Below are 20,444 nucleotides of genomic sequence, written 5' to 3' on the forward strand. Positions count from 1 at the left end.
AATTTCTGCGCATAAAAACAAAGCACAATGTAAAAGGTGAAAATTCACTTGGGATAATTAGTAGAAATTTGAACATATTTTAAGGACTTAATAATTGAGGGTTCAGAATACTTCTCTGATGCTTCATGCCTCAGTGAATTATTTGCATGTTACCATTTAAACACCCTGAACTAGTTTGTTCTTGCTTCCTACATTAATATGTTGATCACACATTACAAAAAGGGAAATTTATTAAATGTATAACAGGCAATGCAGGTGCTAATATTGCAGACTTAGTCTTTTCATTAGTACTTGTGTTCATAATTCTACTTTCACTGTCACAAAACTACAAAACTAGCCTTGTTTAATTTCTGAATAGGGTTCTCAGATTTCTTCCTAAATTCTGCATTCTTTTTAGAAACCTGAAAACTATCTTCCCTATTACTGTACTGTTTCCCTGACCATGGTAAAATAGACTTCTATAGGATTTACAGCAATTAGGAAATATTAAGTAAAATCAAGTCTCAGTGTCAGCATAATATCAAAAAATACCATTCCTCTCGGCAGACAGAAGAACTGACAATTCTGAAACAACAAAAATCACTTCTTTCTAGAATGCCAGAGGTTGAAGTTTTTTGCACTATTAACTATATCCCTCATAAATGTTCAAAGAAATTACCAAAGAAAGAAACACAGAGGGAAAAAAAAAACAAAAAACACCAAAAACCCTCCCATAAAACTGTGCTAACCATGCTTCTCAGAAGTTTCACAAGCAAAACCTGAAAGATTTGAGCATCGTGGATCAGGCTCAACGAGTAATTCATTTTTTAAAATAGAATAATTTAAATGCTTTCCAGACACGTACAGTCAGTATTAGACCCAGAATAACCAGGTACACAGACTATTCTTTAGTTCTAGTCTCTTTAAGCTTTCCACACCAGAATTTGGAGACCAACCAAGTTAATATTATTCATCCAAGTATAGGGAATAGCTATAGAAGAGAGTCTATAAGAAGAGAACCAGAATAAAGGAGGTTATTCACTAAACTACTAGAAAAAATATGTTAGCAAGATTGGTTAGATTAAGTGCTCCAAACTCTACTAGTTATCCCCATGCAATGGCAGTGTTTTCCCAATGAGTGCTGTGAGACTGCAAGGCATGTAGACTGTGTTCAGAATTTGGCCCCAAATCATAGGAATACAGAGTGCCACTATTTCACTGCTGTGTTAAATTATCGATTGGAACCTGGTTCATTTTCATCAAAGTAAAAAATAAAAACACCAGCAACAAGCAGTTTGTATTTGTGAGGCAAATAAACTATTATCTGTCATTAATGACACGTTTAAACAAACAGCATACTGAAAATTGATTCACAAGTCTCAAAAAGATGAATTATAATAGCAGCACCTGTTTCCCAGAGCATGAGCATATTTGATGAGATTATCTGTGTGCTTTAAAAATAAAATAAACACAAAACTATAAAGCTCTTATATTTTCACACTGAAAATGTTAAGCAATGATACTTCGATTGCAGATTGCAGATGAGTACTGGAAAAATAACTTAAAAAATACTACATGACAACCAAGTATTAGATGCATAAGCTATCTGGAGTTACGTATCTCCACAACACCCCAAGAAGACCACATTGTACTTTCAAAGCTTAATTTGTATCAATGAAAATATAAAGCTGAAAATATTAGCTATTCTAACAAAATATTTTCTTACCATCTTCAGAAGCTGTTCCTAAACAGAAAAAATAACAAAATACATGATATTCCAAACAACAGTGTGCGTCTTTAATTCCTTTTCTGAGATAATCTTAGGAATCTTGACAATTTACCAGATCAGGAAGAAGTCTAAAACCTAGATTACAACTCCATTAATAAACTGAAGCAGAGTTATCAAAAAACTCCCATGCTATCCTTTCAGTGATTTACAGGAATGCAACACACAGCACTGCCTTCCAAACTTGTCACAAAAACACAAGAAAAAGAATAGAAAGAGTAAGTAAGGCAACTAAATGAGATCCTGACCAAAATAGACTTTATAAATATTCTAGTGCAAGCTTTTCTGATATAAAACATACTACTATAAATTATCTCAGACAAGAACACATCACAAGAACTGTGTTTCACACACTGGACAGTTAAAACTCATTAGAAACTCCACCAAGGAGAGTTTCTCTGAATTGAGTGCACGATTACTTTTAAAATCTACATGAGATTAAGTTTTGTTCAGAGAAGTGAGCAGGTAGAACAGGAGCTTGCTGAAACAAGATCACACTTGAACAAATACGTCAACTTTAACAAGGCTACATTATGACAAAATAGTGGGACGAATGTGAATCAGTGCATATGAATCAATGAGAAGCTATCTATACAGTGCTCCATTTCTCCAAGCTCCTCTGAAACAGATCTGATGATGATAAAAAACAGACATACAGGAACACTCATAAAATGTTAAATGGACTAAAAAAAATAAGTACTCAAAGGATAGTTCCATTTTTCTTTTCATTCTGTACTGTACCAGCATATCTGACTGACTTCTTCATATTGTAATATCCTGAAGTCACTACTGTTAAAAACTTTCTCTACACCTTAACTCAGTGTAAATTTCTCCACAAAAATCAGGTACAGAAATACACATGTAGGAGTACCTCAGTTTTGCCAAATCAAATTTGCTAGTCTGTGTTAAGAAAAAACATACAAACAAAAAAAAGAACAGAAAACCCAACATTCTTTCAGAGCTTGATCTTGGAACATTTAAGCCAGGCTAACAGCTAGCTCTCATCCCAGGACAAGTGGTGCTGCTTCCTTTTATCCACCTTTGTAACACAACCAACTTTTCTGGCCAGCCAAAGGTTCACTGTCAGTTTCAAGAAATTTTAAAAAGAATACGACTCATCTCCGTTCTAAGTACCTTTCTGGAATTTCTTCACCTACAGTAGTTCATAATGGAATACTACAAACGAGGAGTGAAAGAAGTCATAGAAACAAGGCCATGATTAGCAGTAGAAAGAAAAAAAAAACTTCCTGCAGGAAGCGGTTAGATCAGGGCAGCTGTGTGATAAACTACAGCTTGAGAGTTAAGATGCGTTCATTCTGTCTCACATCATCTCTACAGATTATCCCACCAAAACAAACAAAAAAATCATTGCTCTCATCAATTGTGGAGCGCTTCCCCTTTAAAACAGGTGCATGGGACACCTCCACAAGTCATGACACAAGTCCTTAAGAAAGCTTTTTCCTGGTGACAATGTGCAAAATGCACACAGCAAGTGCTCAGCACAGTCTAAATCCTATTATATGCAATAGAAGGAAATCTGACATGGAAATAAGTAAGAAAGATACTAAAATACCAGAAAATCGTATTTTATTGACTTGCCACCTGCAACACCCCGAAATAGCTAAAATTCTTCCCAGAGGATCTCTCTTATAGCTACATGTGCACGATATTGAGTTCTGTAGAGACCTACCTTCCCACTATTTTCATTTCTGTGCTATTTTGTATATATTTCCCTCAGGAGACTCAGTATACTGTCTATGACAGGAAAAACATCACCTGCTCTGCTTTCAGTAAACTACTCATTCTTCTAAACGTGCACGTGACAAGAGTTATGAATTAAGTAGCAAATGCAATTGACTTGTGAAGTGTTTCCCAACAAGAAATTACCACTACCAGGTATCGACATGGGAAGCATTACTTGCACACACCTGATAAAGTCTAACAAGCACTATGAGAAACATGATTCTCAATTGCCCTGAAATTTTGACAAAAACATAAGCCAACCTCGTCCATGTATAGTGAACTAAGAAAAAGTTAGTGCTGAAGCATAGCTGGACTACTTGGTAAGCTATTTAAAAAGGTAGGTCTCCTCAGCAAACTATTCTGTAATAGAATTGCATTGGATTATGCGACTTACAGGAATGTAAAGTTAAGTAGCTAGACCAGATTCTGATGGGAGCAATTTCTAAAGAGAAAATTTTAATTTCATTTTAGAAATTCTTAATTATCTGCTTATTCTGTTTTCCAAAGGCTGTTTTGCCAAAAACTCCAAAATAAAGCAAACAAAAAAGCTGACTTCAGAGATAGAGCTATGGAATACAACAAAACTAGACCTTGTCATAAAAACAAATTTAACTACAGAATTGCTCTGTAATTTTTTTTTTACTCTTTGGAGTAATAGCAAAATTCTGATAAAACTTCCTGTTGTTGATGTATTCAAAACGTTGACAAATACATATACACAACATATATATTAAGACCTTAAGATTACATAGGAGTTAATGAAAATAGTATAGTACATGTTAATCAATAGACAAACACAGTAAACATTAAATGTTTTACATAAAAGACACTTTAACATAATTAATAGAATTAGAAGACAGACTAAACAATTTCTTACCATCCATCTTGTCAGAAGTATCCTCTTTGTTGAAAAAGCAGGCAAAGAAACATGGAAAACTTAGTGTGTTAGAATAAAGGTGTTCACAGCAGAGTCATAAAACATTAATTAAGGAAAATACATTAATATTAAATGCTGTAGACACATCTATCTAACTTGTGCATGTATAAGCTAACTTAAGTAAAACTGGTTTCTGTCAGCCCCAGGTACAATATTACAGAGCAAGGTACAAGTAAGTACCCCGCATGGGGATTTAGCATCTATATTATCCAGCTTTGATCAAGCCTTTGTAGTAAAATATTTATCTACTGTTTCATGCTTGGCTTTCAGCATCAATACACATTTGTATCATTACTGAACTACAGTATCTGATGAAATTTGCTCCTCAAGTTGGGCTAAGGGACAGGAAGGGAAGAGACATCACAATAAAAACAGAGGCAAAATGGGACAAAGTTCCACTCAAATTTAAAAGCATTAAAGATTCACAAGTTCAGCTGGAAGTGCTTATTCTGACAGCAACAAGCTGAATTAAAATATTTAATGTGCAACAGATATAATTACAGCTCAAGTCTCCTCGATAGGCCATTACCTATTAAGGATGCTAAAGCTAGTCAACGTTCAGAATAAGATTGTCCTATATCGAGAAGACTCTTAAAATAAACTAACGAATACAAATAATTTAAAACAACAAAAACACACAGAGATACACATAAGAATGCTTATAATAATAAGCTAAGAGACAGAGACAAATACTAATTACTATGCTTATGAACTTGTTCTCTTAGGCTCTACATTTGCAGCTATTTTATCAAAATATAGATGTTACTCTTTCAGTAAGGGTGAGAATGAATCAGGATCAAACTGAGAAGTATTCCTTTTGTGTGACTTTAACAAACCTTGGCCTCCTTCACCATCACTACCTTTATACAATCCATCTATAACAGCATTTGAGTTTTCTATCTGTCAGTACTGTCACATTATCTTGCCATTTCAATTCAACATTGCACTCTTTTCCACAAGTCACTGTATCCGCTAGCAAGGCAAAACTTTCCCATTACTCAAAACCCTTAAAAGAATTTGACATGGACTAACAGACCATGTATTCACCACTCCCCATCTACAAACTCCAATGAGAATAGGTCATTTCTTTATCTGTTATTTCCCTGCATAAAACCACCACTCTTTACTTCCCTGAAAACCTCTGTGCCCTTCTTAGCTCCTGCTTGCAAAATTCTGAGCATGAATCACACCCACGGCTTAAGATGTTCTGAAAGCAAACCAGTATTCCAAACAAGAGCTAAATTTCTGTAAAATCTGTAATGATGAAGTAAACCCTATGTTCCACAATGAATAAACACCAACAGATTTATCTCTTTGCTTTCCACTTGACATTTTTCTCCTCCTCCTACTGCTATGTTTATTATCACTTTTATTTTCCTATGAGTCATCTCCAGCTTCACCTAAGAACAAGAGTTATGTCCTCTGGCCCACCAAAACAGACTAAAAAATACTCTGATCTTGAAGAATATTAATCCTGCCTATCTCAGGCTTTCAGACATCATGCAGGGAGTATCAGTTCTCCAACTGAAAGTCACGAGCCTCTCTCCTACAGCAAGCAAACTGAGCAGCCTAACCCTTTAGTCTACACCCAACAGCTTCCCTGATTCCCCGTGTGGGCAGTAGAGGGAGCCCACATCCCTATGCTGAAGTCCTGCTCCAAGCAGTGCTCTTTTTCAGAGCACTGCAAACACACTGGATCCACGTTCAGTAGCAGTTCAAAACCACTTCAAGTAGGCAACTGATGACAAAAGAAGCAGCTCACTTAAACCCAACTAAAAACACAATCAAAACCTTGGATAACATAGCTTACATCCTTATATTCTAACATCTCCCAAAGCACAACACAAACTGAAAAGCTAAATAAAAGTTTTTTTTTTTTTTTAAAGCTTAAAAAGGCTAAATAAGAAGTACTCTTTTTTTTTTCTTCTTCTTTTTTTTTTTTAAATATTATTTCTCTGCCTCTCTTGTGACCATGATTGGCAGTATCACTTCTAGAACTTGCCTCCTCTGTGGTCCAGCAGGAACATAGGCTGAGAAGAAAAAACTACCAGTGACCACTGAATCTCACCCCTACATTAAGGATAGCCTAAGAAGAAAACATGCCTAGTATTCCTTTATTCTCCTTATGTGATGGTCAAATTTAAACTTGGAAGTTCTACCGTCTAACACCAACCATCACTATCAGGTTTTCTGCGAACCTGTAGCAAGCATTCCTGACAAAGAAGATTATCACTCAGGTGGAAAAAAATACTTTCACAGAGTTTTATGAATGGACTTTGGAAGCTCTCTCCAAAATCGGCTGTACACATTTGTGCAACGCTTTGTATTATATGAAGAACCACTACTTAATACAAGGATGTCTCATTAACTGATTATTTTACAACAGTGCTAAAGAGCTGAGAAAAAAAAAAAACATGGAAATCAAGAGTTCTGATACTGATTTCCTTTTTACTTTTGGATATAAAAAAAACACGATCACCATCTGCTGTTAAGTGAAGGTATCGTCCCTTCCAATACACGATGTAATACCAGATTAAGATGTTTAAAGAGCATAGTATGAATATATTCTTTACATCAGTGTTCTTCTAGCAGACGAAAAATAAAAGATCTAGCAAAGTTGGTAACTTACGTGAGAAAATATGCTCTTTTACAACACTCTAGCAAAAATGACAATGAGAGATTTTCAAAAGTAGGCTTGTCTTCCCATAACTCTTTGAAGAAAAGCCTCAGAAATAATTTCCCAGTAAAGATAAAGATGTTTCCCTCACCTAGTGAAGCGTAAGATCCTGGAGGCAGACCAGCTGCTGACAAGCGCCCAGCTCCAGCTGTCTGTCCAGAAGCATGGCGGGCCTTTGCCCCTGCAGCAGCATTAACATCAATGTCACTGCGAGACCTTTGCAGAGTTCCTGGGCTTGGAACACTCTTGCTGCTGCCCGAAACTAGTAACAACAACAACAACAACAAATTGTTAGTAATGAATAGAATTAATTATATTTGCAAGGTTAATGTTTTCTACTGCTGCAGCAAACCTGCAAAAAACACGTATTTCAGAAATAAAGTTAATATAAATGAGATTCAACTCTGAAAACTGGTGACAAAATCAAACTGTTTGAATTCTGCTTTATTTGTTTTCTCTCACGTAGACAGCAGCAGCTACTTTGGAACAGATGAAAGGTACAAGGAATCTTTCACTTGCAAACACCACAAGCCCAATTATCACACAGAGACAACAGAACAATGCACTGCTTCTTTGAGAATGGCTGTCCCATGACAAAACTCCAAGATAAACAGCCAAACAATTCCAATACATAACAAATTGTCTTGTCTTTTGCTCGCAACTGAGAATATGTAAAATCCAAGCTGAGTGAGAGGAAAACATAGCAGGAGGTGCAGTTTGCAGAGACATAACATTATTCAATTCTGAAACAGGGTAAATACATAACAAAGTAAAATTTTAAGTTCCACCTAAATCTTTTAATTCAAAGAATTTTAAAGAATACTAGCTTAGCAAACTAGATAGCACTTAGCAACTAGATAGCACTAGCTTACCTCTGCCTGCAAAGCTGGCTGGGCTGGCTGCAGACCATTTAGAAGATAGAGGACGGCTGAAAGACAAAATCCAATAAACCCATGAAGTAAGGGCTTTTATAAATAAAACATCCCATGTATCAGATCCAAAAGGCAATTAATACATGGTGAAATGAGAGAACAAAAGGATTATTTATATATTTTTTTGCCTCTCCCCTTCTACTTTCTCTGGATATTTTTGGAGAAAAACATTTAATACAGACTGAAAACACAAATGTTTTTATTGGAGCATCTTTTATATTTTCTGAAACTACACCTATACCACAGAGCATTTCTCCTTTGATAACAGAAAGTTCAAGTCACAGAAATATATAAGGCTGCCACAGCGAATTCTTATTTAACCACAGAGCTGATCTCCAAAATCAGCTGTCATGCAAAAAGAGTGGGAGATAAAAACGACTGATATATAACAAATTATGTGGTGTCTGCAGTAACAAGGAAAAATGGATGAAAGAGGGGAAGCCTTCGTATTTTTATTACAAAAAAGGCGAGGCTGAGAGAAGGTGCATAATACTGTGTATTTACCTGAGTTACTTGCTCAGGCACTCAAGGATAATGCAGATGTCAGAATTATTATATAATTTCTCAGAGAACTATGTATCTGCAGCTAACTATCAACAACAATATAAAACGGTTTCCTAATATTAATACCTGGCGTTTTGGAAGCATTTTGATGCAAGTCCTGGGTTAAACTGACCTTAAATTGAGCTCCAAAAAGTCCTACACAACTGTTATAATTTCATCACTTACACAATCTACTGCAAATGCCATTTCATTTAAGCAGTTTCAAATAGAGCTTGTTTCTTGTTTTGTAGGGACAAGTCATCATATTTTTTTCATCCCATAATCTCCTTTGCCATTTTTTTTTTAATCAATGATCTAGGAGATCTGTAAGTACAGTGAAGTCAAAAATCATGGAGAATTAGACAAATTAAAACCATGTCCCTGTTTCTCAGGGTAGTAAACACAGGGAGAACTTTCATCAATACTAGAAGCTAAAAACTCAGTTTTGTGTAACACAGGGAAAATAACATCTATCCAAATACAAAATTACTCAAAACTCAATTAAAAATACATTTCCTGCATCGTAACTACTTCTATTTATTGTTCTACCCTTCTTTCCTTTCTGTAATATTTAAGTTCAAATATCTGCAAACTTACATACAGTACAAAATTCCTGCAGTACAGGAAGTAACACTTGGTAGTTTAAGAGTATTTTAAAATTTTAATTTCTATATAACATAGTTTTTAACATTACTGGCAAGTCATTAACAACATGTTTTAACAACATTTTTAATTTTCAGGTAAGCAATACACATTAATTTAAAGAAGAGTAATTAATAATATCTGAATAACATTTTTGTAAAAAATAATTTCTTTAGACTGAGAAGTAGGCAAGTGACCCTTACTTGAGGCTCTCCTGTGAGCTAGAAGATGACCTGTCTGACTGAGGGAGAGATGCTATACTCCCAGAATTCTTCAAGTATGTCTGGAGGCTTCTTTGATAAGGTGGCTCAAGGGAATTGTAGAGAGTCTCTGCTTCACTAGGAAAGTGATTTCTAAGACCCAAATAAGCCCTGTAAAAAAAGAAAACAACCAACTGTAACTGTTCTTTATTGTCTTCAAAATATAGTCAGGATGTTAAAGATTACAAGGGATGAGAGCAAAAGGAACTTGAATTGAAAAGACAAAGTATAAGAGAAACTCTCCAGCTCATTAAGGAACCAACTAAATTGACTAACACATCTTTTCAAAAATAAATGAGTCTCTCTGTCCTCTGAAATTCTCCACTCACTTACTGATTCTAAGGGTGAGGAACAATAATTCTACTCTGGCCTAAAGTAATGAAAATGCTGAAAAAAATTTTGATAACTTCATTCATGAAAAAAAAAAATTATTATACAGCAATATCAAACATTCTTTCTCCTGTTTCACAAGAATCTGCAAATACCTTAAGAAGGTAGCAATTGCCTCTATCTTTAGAATATTTTTCTTACAATAGAAATCAGATGATAGTTCAAGACTCTGAGAAAGACATGTAACTTTTCAATCTAACTTCTGCCCTTTTCTGTGGCTAACGCATTATGTATTGTCACCCTTCAGCCCCTCATGTAAAATCTACAAATTTTCAAAGCAAAAAGTAGTACAGACTTACTTCCTTGCCTCCACTCTTGCTTCTGCATCAGCATCATGAATGCCCTTCTTGATCGTTTCAACTAAGACAGCTGCATGCCTAGAAGACAAACATTCCTCATATTATTTTGCTCCTCCGAATTCAATTCTAAAGTAAGTAGTAAAGTTTAAATAGTTAAAATATAATAAAGTAAAAAAAAAAGAAAGCAGAGAGAGAAATTTTAAGGTATGAAGTAAACAAATGCGTAAGCATACTGATGATATAACTGCACCTGCTGTAGAGGCTTAAGTAGGCTTCCCAGCTATTTCCTTCTCTGAAGGTAGAAACTATGTTTTCTAAAAAAGTAAAGGCTACAGCAAAGGCAGACAAGTGCAGTTTTTTTAAAAACTAAACAAAACAAACAAATGAAAACACACTTCTTGTTTTCTTTAACCAGACTTTGAAATGCTGACTGTGTAAATACAGAGATATTTCAACAGTTTACTTCCTTGAATCAAAAAGTTTCTGGAAGAACCAAAGAATATACCATGTTGGAAGGCACCCACAAAAATCACCAAGTCCAACTCCTGACTCCACACAGAACAACCCAAAACTCTAACCCTGTGTCTCAGAGCATTATTCACATGCTTCCTGAACTCTGGCAAGTTTGGTGCGATTGAACACTGCCCTGGGCAGCCTGTTCCATGCTCATCACCTTCTGCAGACCCTGTCCCTACTCCCCGACCCGCCCCTACCACCCCCTCCCCTGACACAGCTCCATGCCATTCCCTCAGCCCTGTCGCTGTCACACAGAGCAGAGCTCAGCGCTGCCCTCCGCTCCCTGTGAGGAGCTGCAGCCGCCATCGGGCCTCCTCTCAGTTCCTCTGCTCTGGGCTGAGCAAACCAAGGGACCACAACAGTTCCTCATACACAGTTCCTCATCCTTTGGTGATTGCTCAGACATCACATCTGTCAAGATGTTCAAGACGTTTAGATGTGGTACTGAGGGACATGGTTTAGTGGGAAAATATTGGAGATAGTTGGACTGTTGGACTAGATGATCCTGGAGGTCTTTTCCAACTTCTGTGAATCTGTGATTCTAATATCTGTCTGCCTTTAAGGGAGTCAACAGCTCCTCCAATTTAGTGGCACCCTCAAACTCAGCATACATTTGAGTCCTGCTTCCAGACACCATCTCCAGACCAAGCCTTTCTTTGACAGATAAAGCACATGATCCTGTAGAGAGGGGTGTGATTTAAAAGGCCTAAAGTACATCACTGATGTTGTTAGCTTGCTTTCTACATTTCTAGAATAACCACTAAAAGCAAAGGAACCAAACAGGGGTTGCATATCTCCTGTTTATGTCATCAGCAAAATGCACTTAATGTCATTTAGGGCAGCCTCTGGGAGATTATTGATATTGAAGAGCATCACCAGACACATAGCTAATGCCTTGCAGAAGCTGCACTACTAAAATCATAGAGCATTTGCAACATATGGTGACCAACTAGGAAGAGATTGCTACTTTCTTTGCTACTTGACTCCAGTTCAAACATCTCTTGCTGTGTGCAGGACCAACAATAAGTTCTGGTCAGTGACATCTGTTCTGGCTGCTCAAGCCAACCAGGCCTTAGGCATGACACAGCAGTATCACGGTGATGACACGGGTATCACAGTGAAGTTTGAACACCTCCCAGCAGAATCGGCAGGACAAAAACTGTCTCCTTGCAGAAATGCCTCTACATGAGAGCTTTGAAAAAATTGAGACAAGAAAAATGAAAACTGAGATGCCTGAATCAGAACTGTCTTCTGTTTCTGAGCCAGAGAAGCTGGTTGAGTCCTCAGGCTCCCCTCCTCCTCATCCTCCAGGACAGGATGAGAAAGGAAAATATGGGATGCTGTTGATAGGAAGAAAAGGATTCACTAACTTTTTCAGATGAAAAGCAATTTCTCATATGCAATATAGGAAGAGAGGGAGAAGATAAGGAGAAGAGGCAGAAAGTGGGAGCATACAGATTTCCTACTCCTTGGTACCTAAATGAGCCACATGACCTGCTGTACTAGAAAGGCTAGCAAACATTCAATAACATAATCAATTCAAGGATTCAATTAAAAAACTTCTGTACTAACATTCGTTAGTAGTTTATTATTGGGGGAAAAAATGTACAGGCCCATACCTTTCCAAAGAATGTGTTTGCCACTCTTGTAATAACAGGTCTAAAAATTCAAAGGAGCGCCTAAGAAGACAGAATAAAACATATCAACCGATACTCATTTCTCCAATGTGCTTGTAGAATAAACAGCAACTTCAGTATTTTCATACTGAGGGAAGAAATACTTAACATAAAAGTGTGTTTAACTGTCAACAAAACTTTAAACTTCAGAAATTTAAACATCTTTAGTACAAATCATGTTATTACACAATGCTGTTACTTTTATTAGCTTCTAAATACAAGAATTACATCAGTAATTCAAAATTTGCACAAACTGTAACATCTTAATATTAAAAAATAATACATCAATACTTTAAAAAGTCAGCTATTAAGCTACACCATAATGTTCATCCAGCATTGTTTTTCTGTCCCAAACACTATTCCCATCCTTTTGCAAGTCTTTACAAAGTACGTTCCATGGAAGGAAAACATGACACCATGGCACCATTATTATGGGACATACACACAGAAAGTACTCCTCAGTATTTCCTGGCACTGAATATAATGAGTTATTTAATTGTATTTATTATAATTCATAATACCTGACAACACAGCAGACACACATTAGCAAATGCATATTCTGAAGTATGTCTGAAACTCAATCCTTGTGAACAAATCAAACTGGCACAGATTAGGAAGGTGTGTAGATAACTGAGACTTTGAAAAAGTGGTAGACTCTATGGTATAGAACTCTTACATTTTCTGGATATTTTTCACTTTAGACCTGTTTTATATCATTTTTCTTCTGGCCAAATCATTTGGACACGTATAAAACACGGCAAAAAAAAAAAAAGCCCTGAAAGGATTAGAAGTTCTTCTCACTATTAACTAATTTAGTTTTTCTTTACGAAGGCAGCAAGTCAGTATGAAATACAATTTTTGCTGCCTTCACTGATGTGCACCAGATTATGAACTGAAACAATTTTCCTTGACAAAGCTGAAGTAAATGGAAACGCTGAAGCCGTGTTTTAAAGTAAAACAGCAAGTTTTAACATGTTAGTATAATTTAGTTGAGAGGTTGAGATAGTAGTTGCTTTGGATGACAACGCAGCTTAAAAAGAGTAAACAGTGTAGATGCTCAGTTATTTCTAGTAAATACATAGCTATATTGCACTTATGGTTACTGTGGATCCAGAAACAGCATAAACTGCTTTTGAGAGATTTTGTGCAAAAAACTACAGACTATCAGAAGTAATGAGAGTCATTAAAAGCCCCATCAAGTACTGAAGTATCATTTTTTTGAAAAAACATGCTAAAGATGCACATCAGCATTTAAAGATGGCAACAGATTGACCCACCATGTCATACCTCTACCTCAACCCCACAGCCCAGTGCAGGGGTATGCTCATTAATCTGGGCACAGACAGCCTAGTTCCACTTACAAAGTCCTCCACATGCAGTAGGCAGGAGTATAATGCAGTGCTCCTGCAAGAGCTAACCTCCCTAGGTCTGCCAGGACTAGCTCTAACTGCAGTTAGTAATTGTAATAGTAATTGGCTGATTCTTAGCAAAGGCATGCATACCTAACTTACAATCTCCCAATGCCTCTCAGTACCTGGTCTGTTTGTTCTTGTTAGCCTAAGCACCAGAGATTCAACTTAGAACTTATTTCCCCCTTTTTGATTTTAAAATAGACGGTGCTTTTTCCTACAAGTGTTAAGAATACTTGAAATTAAATTCTGCAGAAGGATACAGTGCACACCTGATTATGTCAGAAAATACTATTCCTTAACAGTGTCCAAGTAACTTTGCTTACATTCATTACTGTTGCTTACCAGAACACACAGTTCCTTGTATTGAGAGCTGACAGCTAAACATTTTTAAAGCTGTTTACTTTCAACAAACAATTGTCATGTTTAGAAAGCAACAACCTCAGTAAGTTGCTGTTTGAGTATATTGTAACATACCTTCTAACGGCAACCGATTTTGAGGTACAGTTGCTTGTTATTAAAGGTATGAGTCGGGGCACGTGGGTATGCTGAAAAAAGTAAACAAAGTAGTTAATGACAAAAGTATTCCTGAATTTACACAATCTACTTGAGTTAACAATTAACTCAAGAAGAATTAGAAACAATACAAATTACAGTTGGTCTCTTACAACTATTAGTGAAGCTACATATAGGAGATTACTGCTAGCACGTGCATTTATTAAGCTTTTGTTCATTCTCACAAGATCAAGCAAAATGTGCTTCCAACAAGAGTCAACAACCTCACTATGATGTGCAGTGTTTAGCTGTGTAAAGTCATGTCTGAAGGCTCAAATGCAACTTTCTCTTCAGAAGAGTTCTAAACAGCTTTTTTTTTGTTCATTTGTTTTTCCTGAAGGAAAACTAAAGGCACAGCAGTCTTATAATCAGAGTTATGGAGCAAAAAGAAACCTGAAACTATGGGCTCTCTTTTAAGGTTCCATCAATATGGTTAACATTAAAAACATCAAATTCTTTTTAATGCAAAATATGTCAATAAAACAATGAAAGTATGATATACAATATAAACAAACTTACGTATGAAATCTAAATGTAAACACCTAACATTCTCATGGAAAAAGGAAATCCTTGAACTATCACTTGAAGTGTTTAAGCTACATTAAATCTAGATGCAATAATTTAATCCAGAATTAAAAGAGCCTTACTTCAGCTCATTTTATTTTAGACATAAAGCAGTACCATTTTAATTCCAAGTAATATGATTAAACAAATGCACTTTCTGTTAATTTCTTTATTCCTTTCTTGAATAAATACATCAGATGACTTGCGTAACAGCTCCCCTTATATTGCCAGAGTTAAAGTCTATAGAACGTGCTTCAAAGCTACAGTTCTGAAAAACTGTTAGCATCTCACGTATCACTCCTTTCTCCTTAGTTTATTGTTACAGGATATAAACACAGAAATCAAAAGAGCCGACAAAGAATTATCAGCTCTCACAGTACTGCCAACTTCAGAATTAGCAGGGAATGAGTCCAAAAACCCAGCCTAGCAGCTGCAATTGTTCCTACTATTTTTTGGTGTTTTGTTTATGTTTCCATAGTTTTAAATGGCATGTGACTGCTACAAGAGAATAACAAGCAATACTGGGGAGAAAAAAAATAAAATGGTTTCATGTATGAAACTTCCATGTTCCAAATCTGCGGAGATATCAACTCTAATTTCTGGAATATGTTCAACAAAGGACTCAAAGGCTCAGGCCTGCTTTTATTCAGCTAAACAGCACAAAGATGTGAACTGGCAGTCAGTGATTTCTGCTATGAGTTTTTCAGCACACATCAGTCATAATGGCTTAGGATCTAATACTGATCACAAAGTTTTCTTCAGCTCACATAATCCAAGGGGGAGAGTTCTGTAGACAGGAGGACTGCATTTCGCTCAACTCTGATATTTATTTCTTCCATTTTAACACTGAGATGTGAATTATCTGTCTGTCAAAACACCCTGCATATGCAATTTATTTATTGAGGATTTGAACAGAATGGGTAGGATGTTCCTGCTTCCGTGTTTCTAACCCTGTATGTTAAAGGATAGCTAAAGATAATAGAAGCTTTACAAAATCAGGGCAGCTGTAGCTGATGCACAGGTTCATCTTCAACTGAACCAACAAAACCAATTTAACATAATTTAGTGATTTTTTAATTTCATGTTGCTTTTCTAGTGACAGATTTGCCACCATAAGTAAGAAGCCAGGGTTATTTTCCTACATGTCTGAACTCATCTAATGTGACCGTGAATGATATTCTTCTCTCAGAGAGAACTGTAATCATACTATGTAAGGGTGTATTTCTTCCTCCTCTCTCAACACTATGCCATCAGTCATCTCAGAATGCACTGTAAAACTCTGGGAGGGAAATGCTGATACTTTTTAGCCCAAGTGCTGATGTGAAGGTGATGCAGAAACTCTCAAGAAAACCTTCTTAGAGGCATGGTCAGACAATGATAACTTCAGATTCCAAAACATAATGAGCACAGCAACAGAATGTGCGAGTGATCAAAACACTTAAGTTCCTAAAACTTCAGAAAACTACAACTGTGACACTGTTACACTGATGACATCAAACAGAACTAAGCGACTTGCATAAATAACTAAAGAACAACAAAGCATTTAACTAGAAATTAGAAACTACAGGCAGCCTCCCACTCCTATACAAAACATAAATATGGCAGTGCAAGTTCCAGAAGTCCAGTTAAGTATGTTGGCTCAGACACAGGTTGTTAGTAGGTGCTTAAGGAATGGACAATAAAAAAAAAAAAACAAAGCTAGCCTACAATATTCTCCTCCATGTGTTACAGCTTTAGGGAATCAAAAGCTTAGAAAGTTCTCAAACTCAAGGATTACAAATCTCTGTGGCACTCTTCTCCAATAAACTTGTGCCTTCTGAACTTATCTATACTTGTCTGAGCTCTTCAGCATTCTATTATGAACTCCATGGAATAAATAAGTAAATATTTATTTTGTATTTATATATGTAATACATATGTGTGAAGATATATTTTATATATTAATGTACATTAATGTTACATATCAATATATTCATATATTGATACTAAATGTGTTATAAATGATAATTCTCTTGCAAAAAGAATTTTATCCAATAATCTGTTATAAGCTTGTTAACTGGTAGCTTACTCTGTCTTTTGCAAAAGGTCAGATAACTTCTGAAAATGCCTTTTTTTTTTTTTAATACGATTAAGACTGTAAAAATCATGAAAGCAGACTTGCTTTTCATACTGATAATATCTTTACCATGATAATGTTGTTTTACACCAACAATAAATAATACTCATCTTCTCAGAAGAAAAATTATTTATCCAGTAAACAGTCTTTAAAAAATTACTGGATAATTCTAATATTTCCAACTTGGTCCTATCTCTACTAAGAGCAGCTATCTATTTCTAGCAAACACAACTGAGTGGAACACGTACCCGAATAATGAATCTAATGGCTGCACACCCAGAAGTTGCCATCACTTTGGCGCTGTTGGGAACCAGATTAAAAAGAGTAGGCACGATAGCTTCAGCGCCATGATCAAACTTGTTTCCCAAAACAGTTGAAAGATGGCTATATAGGAAAAAGAAATGGAGCTGATTAGTTGAAATTAATTTCTTAGTTACGTAAAATGTACAATGAATTTTGTTGTTTTAACATTAAAAGCAGAATTTCTCATTTTCATTATTTCCAAGTCTTTGCCTCACTGGAAACATAGGATTTGCAGAACATTTTTATTACTTAGCAGACACATTAGAAGGTTCAACTACGTAACTTTATTTCATAAGGAAAAACAAATAAAAGCTAATATTCTCATCAAAATGCTGGCAAAACTGAGTTCATCATAGTAAGCTATCCATAAAAATGTACTCCATTTTTTCAACATTATAATTTCAATACTAACAAATATGGTAACACATACAGCACAAAGTAACATCATTGTCCAGTGGTGACAACAAATGCTTCCATGCAGGCAGACTGTATATACAAAAAGAATCTGGAAGTAACAACAAATACATCATTGTTTTAGGGATCATGAAAAATTCCTAACTTTTAGGTCTGGATGAGGACATGACACAGTATGCTTATGCTTCTACCGACTTCAACTAGGAAACAATAATTATGTTCTCAAACCCTGAATTTCCCTGGCAAGGACCGCTGTATGTTCCAGCAGCATTCCGTGGTCTGTTCTATTGTAAGGCCAAAAGAGCAAGGGTGAATTGGTTGAATTCTAGGACATACACAGCCACTGCATACCAATGAGTACATTAATGCCTTTACAAAGGGGCAAAAAAGCCACAGAAAAGATGGAAGTAGGAAAAACTGCTCTGCTGTAAACATAGGTCTTCCCCCTCCCTCCCAGCTTATATCCCAAAATAATGAGGGCAGAGGTCTTAATTCTATTAGTCAGTTAAGTTAAGTTTAAAGTCAGCTTAGTTAAGACTGTCACAGAAATTTAAGATTATTGCCTCATCAAAACGTATGATGTTCTATTTAAGCTTTCACTTGAGTTTTACCTTTTCAATCAGATCTCAGACAATTCAAGTCAAGTGGAAGGGCACAAAGCGCACTGCAGCTCACTTTTATAGTCACAGTAAAGTCCTATGCCAAACACTCAAACTTAAGTGCTTTTAAGACTAACCTGACAGTACAGCAGTACCTGCTGCAGTTTGTACTAACACTAAGTACTTGGTCTAGTGATGGTAACTTCCTCTTCACATACAGTGTTTTACTGTATCTTTATCATCTAAAAGAACAAATTACTTTGAAATGCTTCTTTTACATTATCCCTATAGTTTCAGATCTTGACACTTTATCAGTAATAGTGTACAGTAGCCCAGCAAGACAATCTTTCCTGCAACACTGGTAAAAGTACTTTTAAGTCGAATTCACGTTGTCTGGATGAGGGGCTATGAGATACAGTTTAGTGGCTGGTGGTAGCAATGGCAATGAGAGGACGGTTGGACCAGATGATCTTGTAGGTCCTTTCCAACTTTGTGACTCTATGACACTAAAATCTAGCAGTGTACACAAACAAACGTAAAACTATACTTACGCTACAGTAATACATGCTTCTCTAACCACCTGGGATCTGAGATCCTTGGCTGACAGCTTAAACGCACCGTCCAACAACCGTAAGTGCTGGAAAAACCCATCATACTGTGCAGCTCCAGCAACAAGCAACGACCGAACTTTCTTGAGCTAAAAAGTGCAAGGCATTTAGTTTAGCACACCACTAATACATATTCTCCTTAAAAATAGTAATAATTTTTAGAAGTATCAAATTATTGTAAGAATGTACATATGTATGTCCCCAGTTTCAAAGTTGAAGCTCTTGAGACAACTGTGCATGAAAATGTTTAAGTGTATGAGAAGTGTGTCTGTCTCCAGCAAAGTCTAATTCCACAAAAGAGGAACATTATGTTAGTCAACAATAAGGAACTTAAAGCAAATCGTATTTTCAAGTATATGGTCATAACTTAAAAACAGTTAAAAAAATTATTACATAAATTCTGGAGATAGAAAGTCTTAGATCTCAGTCTACAAATATACAAATACACAACTGTGTTCATGTACCCATTTCTGAATACTTACTAAGATACCACAAACTAGATGAAGAATATAGCTGCCACATGTACACAGACATTTTAATTCCAGAAGTAAATGTTACTATAGCCATACAAGGGATACCAATGCTAGCAGTTTACCTGCAGAGTATGTAATTTTGAAGAAATGAAGAAATGAAAAACCAATAATTATGAGGGCTTTTAGAAAAGCTTCCACTCAGATGTCAACAAAAATATACTTCAGCCCTTTAGAAAACACTTATTTAAAGCTTATTTTGAAATTATTTGATACGTGGAAGCTCGTGGTTTTAAAATGTAAAATAAAACTGCCTTTGAGTATTGTGAGTGTTATCAGTAAGAAAAGCATTTTCAAACATGCAGTCACCCATGTATTAGAAAATACAACCCCCCACACTCAAAATCAGACAGAAAGTTTACCGCATTGGTTCGTTGATCCCAATCATGTTTGTCATCTGAGAGGATTTCCCTGATTTTGTTCAATGTTTCTTCAAGTTCTCGACTCGAATAGATCTGGAATATTAAAAACACAGGAAAATTCCCAGTTAACATGATGGAGGAAGCTAGTTGAAGACGACTGAAATTCCACTATAATTCTAAAAATCTTGCCTTTCTTATACAACACCAGAGAACTATGCCAGTGGTATTAAAAGCAATTTAAAGCAAATATTGATGATAACACTAAGCAGCGAATGCTCACTAACAGAAAAGAAGAACCAATATTTTCCTCAAGATTTCACCTTTCATTAGAAATTCATCTTCCATAAGAATTTCATTGCCTCATCTTTTTTTGCCTTTTTTTTCAGATTACAATTCACTATGAGTGGAGATTTTAAATAATCTGTTGCACTTCAGTTTCATTCTCACACCCACTGATACAAACGGTAATCAACCACCTGATTATAAGTCCCTCTTGGAACAGGGACTCAGGCTCAGAGTGTGCGACTCTATAAAGCCTTAACTGGGCTGCTTGTCAACACTGAAATAGAAGAGTTGTAAAAAACTATTTTGTGTGTGTGTATAT

At 35.9% G+C, this 20,444-nt stretch overlaps 1 protein-coding gene across 8 annotated transcripts in view; it reads right to left on the reverse strand.

The window, feature by feature from the left end:
* Nucleotides 1-20,444, reverse strand: part of CLASP2 (cytoplasmic linker associated protein 2) — a 132,734-nt gene that overhangs the window by 41,354 nt on the left and 70,936 nt on the right. For 6 of the 8 annotated variants that reach the window (XM_085226542.1, XM_085226543.1, XM_085226541.1 and 3 more), the window contains exons 10-20: nt 19,841-19,933; nt 18,892-19,037; nt 17,273-17,408; nt 14,267-14,337; nt 12,324-12,383; nt 10,189-10,266; nt 9,443-9,610; nt 7,995-8,050; nt 7,214-7,384; nt 4,386-4,409; nt 1,706-1,723 (exon numbers count right to left, since the gene is read on the reverse strand). In XM_085226542.1, coding sequence (XP_085082668.1) covers nt 1,706-1,723; nt 4,386-4,409; nt 7,214-7,384; nt 7,995-8,050; nt 9,443-9,610; nt 10,189-10,266; nt 12,324-12,383; nt 14,267-14,337; nt 17,273-17,408; nt 18,892-19,037; nt 19,841-19,933 — 1,021 coding nt within the window. The remainder of the gene's footprint in view (nt 1-1,705; nt 1,724-4,385; nt 4,410-7,213; nt 7,385-7,994; nt 8,051-9,442; nt 9,611-10,188; nt 10,267-12,323; nt 12,384-14,266; nt 14,338-17,272; nt 17,409-18,891; nt 19,038-19,840; nt 19,934-20,444) is intronic. The other 2 variants (XM_085226537.1, XM_085226539.1) reach the window with 2 other exon arrangements.

This window comes from Meleagris gallopavo, chromosome 6 (genome assembly GCF_905368555.1).
Source record: "Meleagris gallopavo chromosome 6, MGAL_WU_HG_1.1, whole genome shotgun sequence".
NCBI lineage: Eukaryota > Metazoa > Chordata > Aves > Galliformes > Phasianidae > Meleagris > Meleagris gallopavo.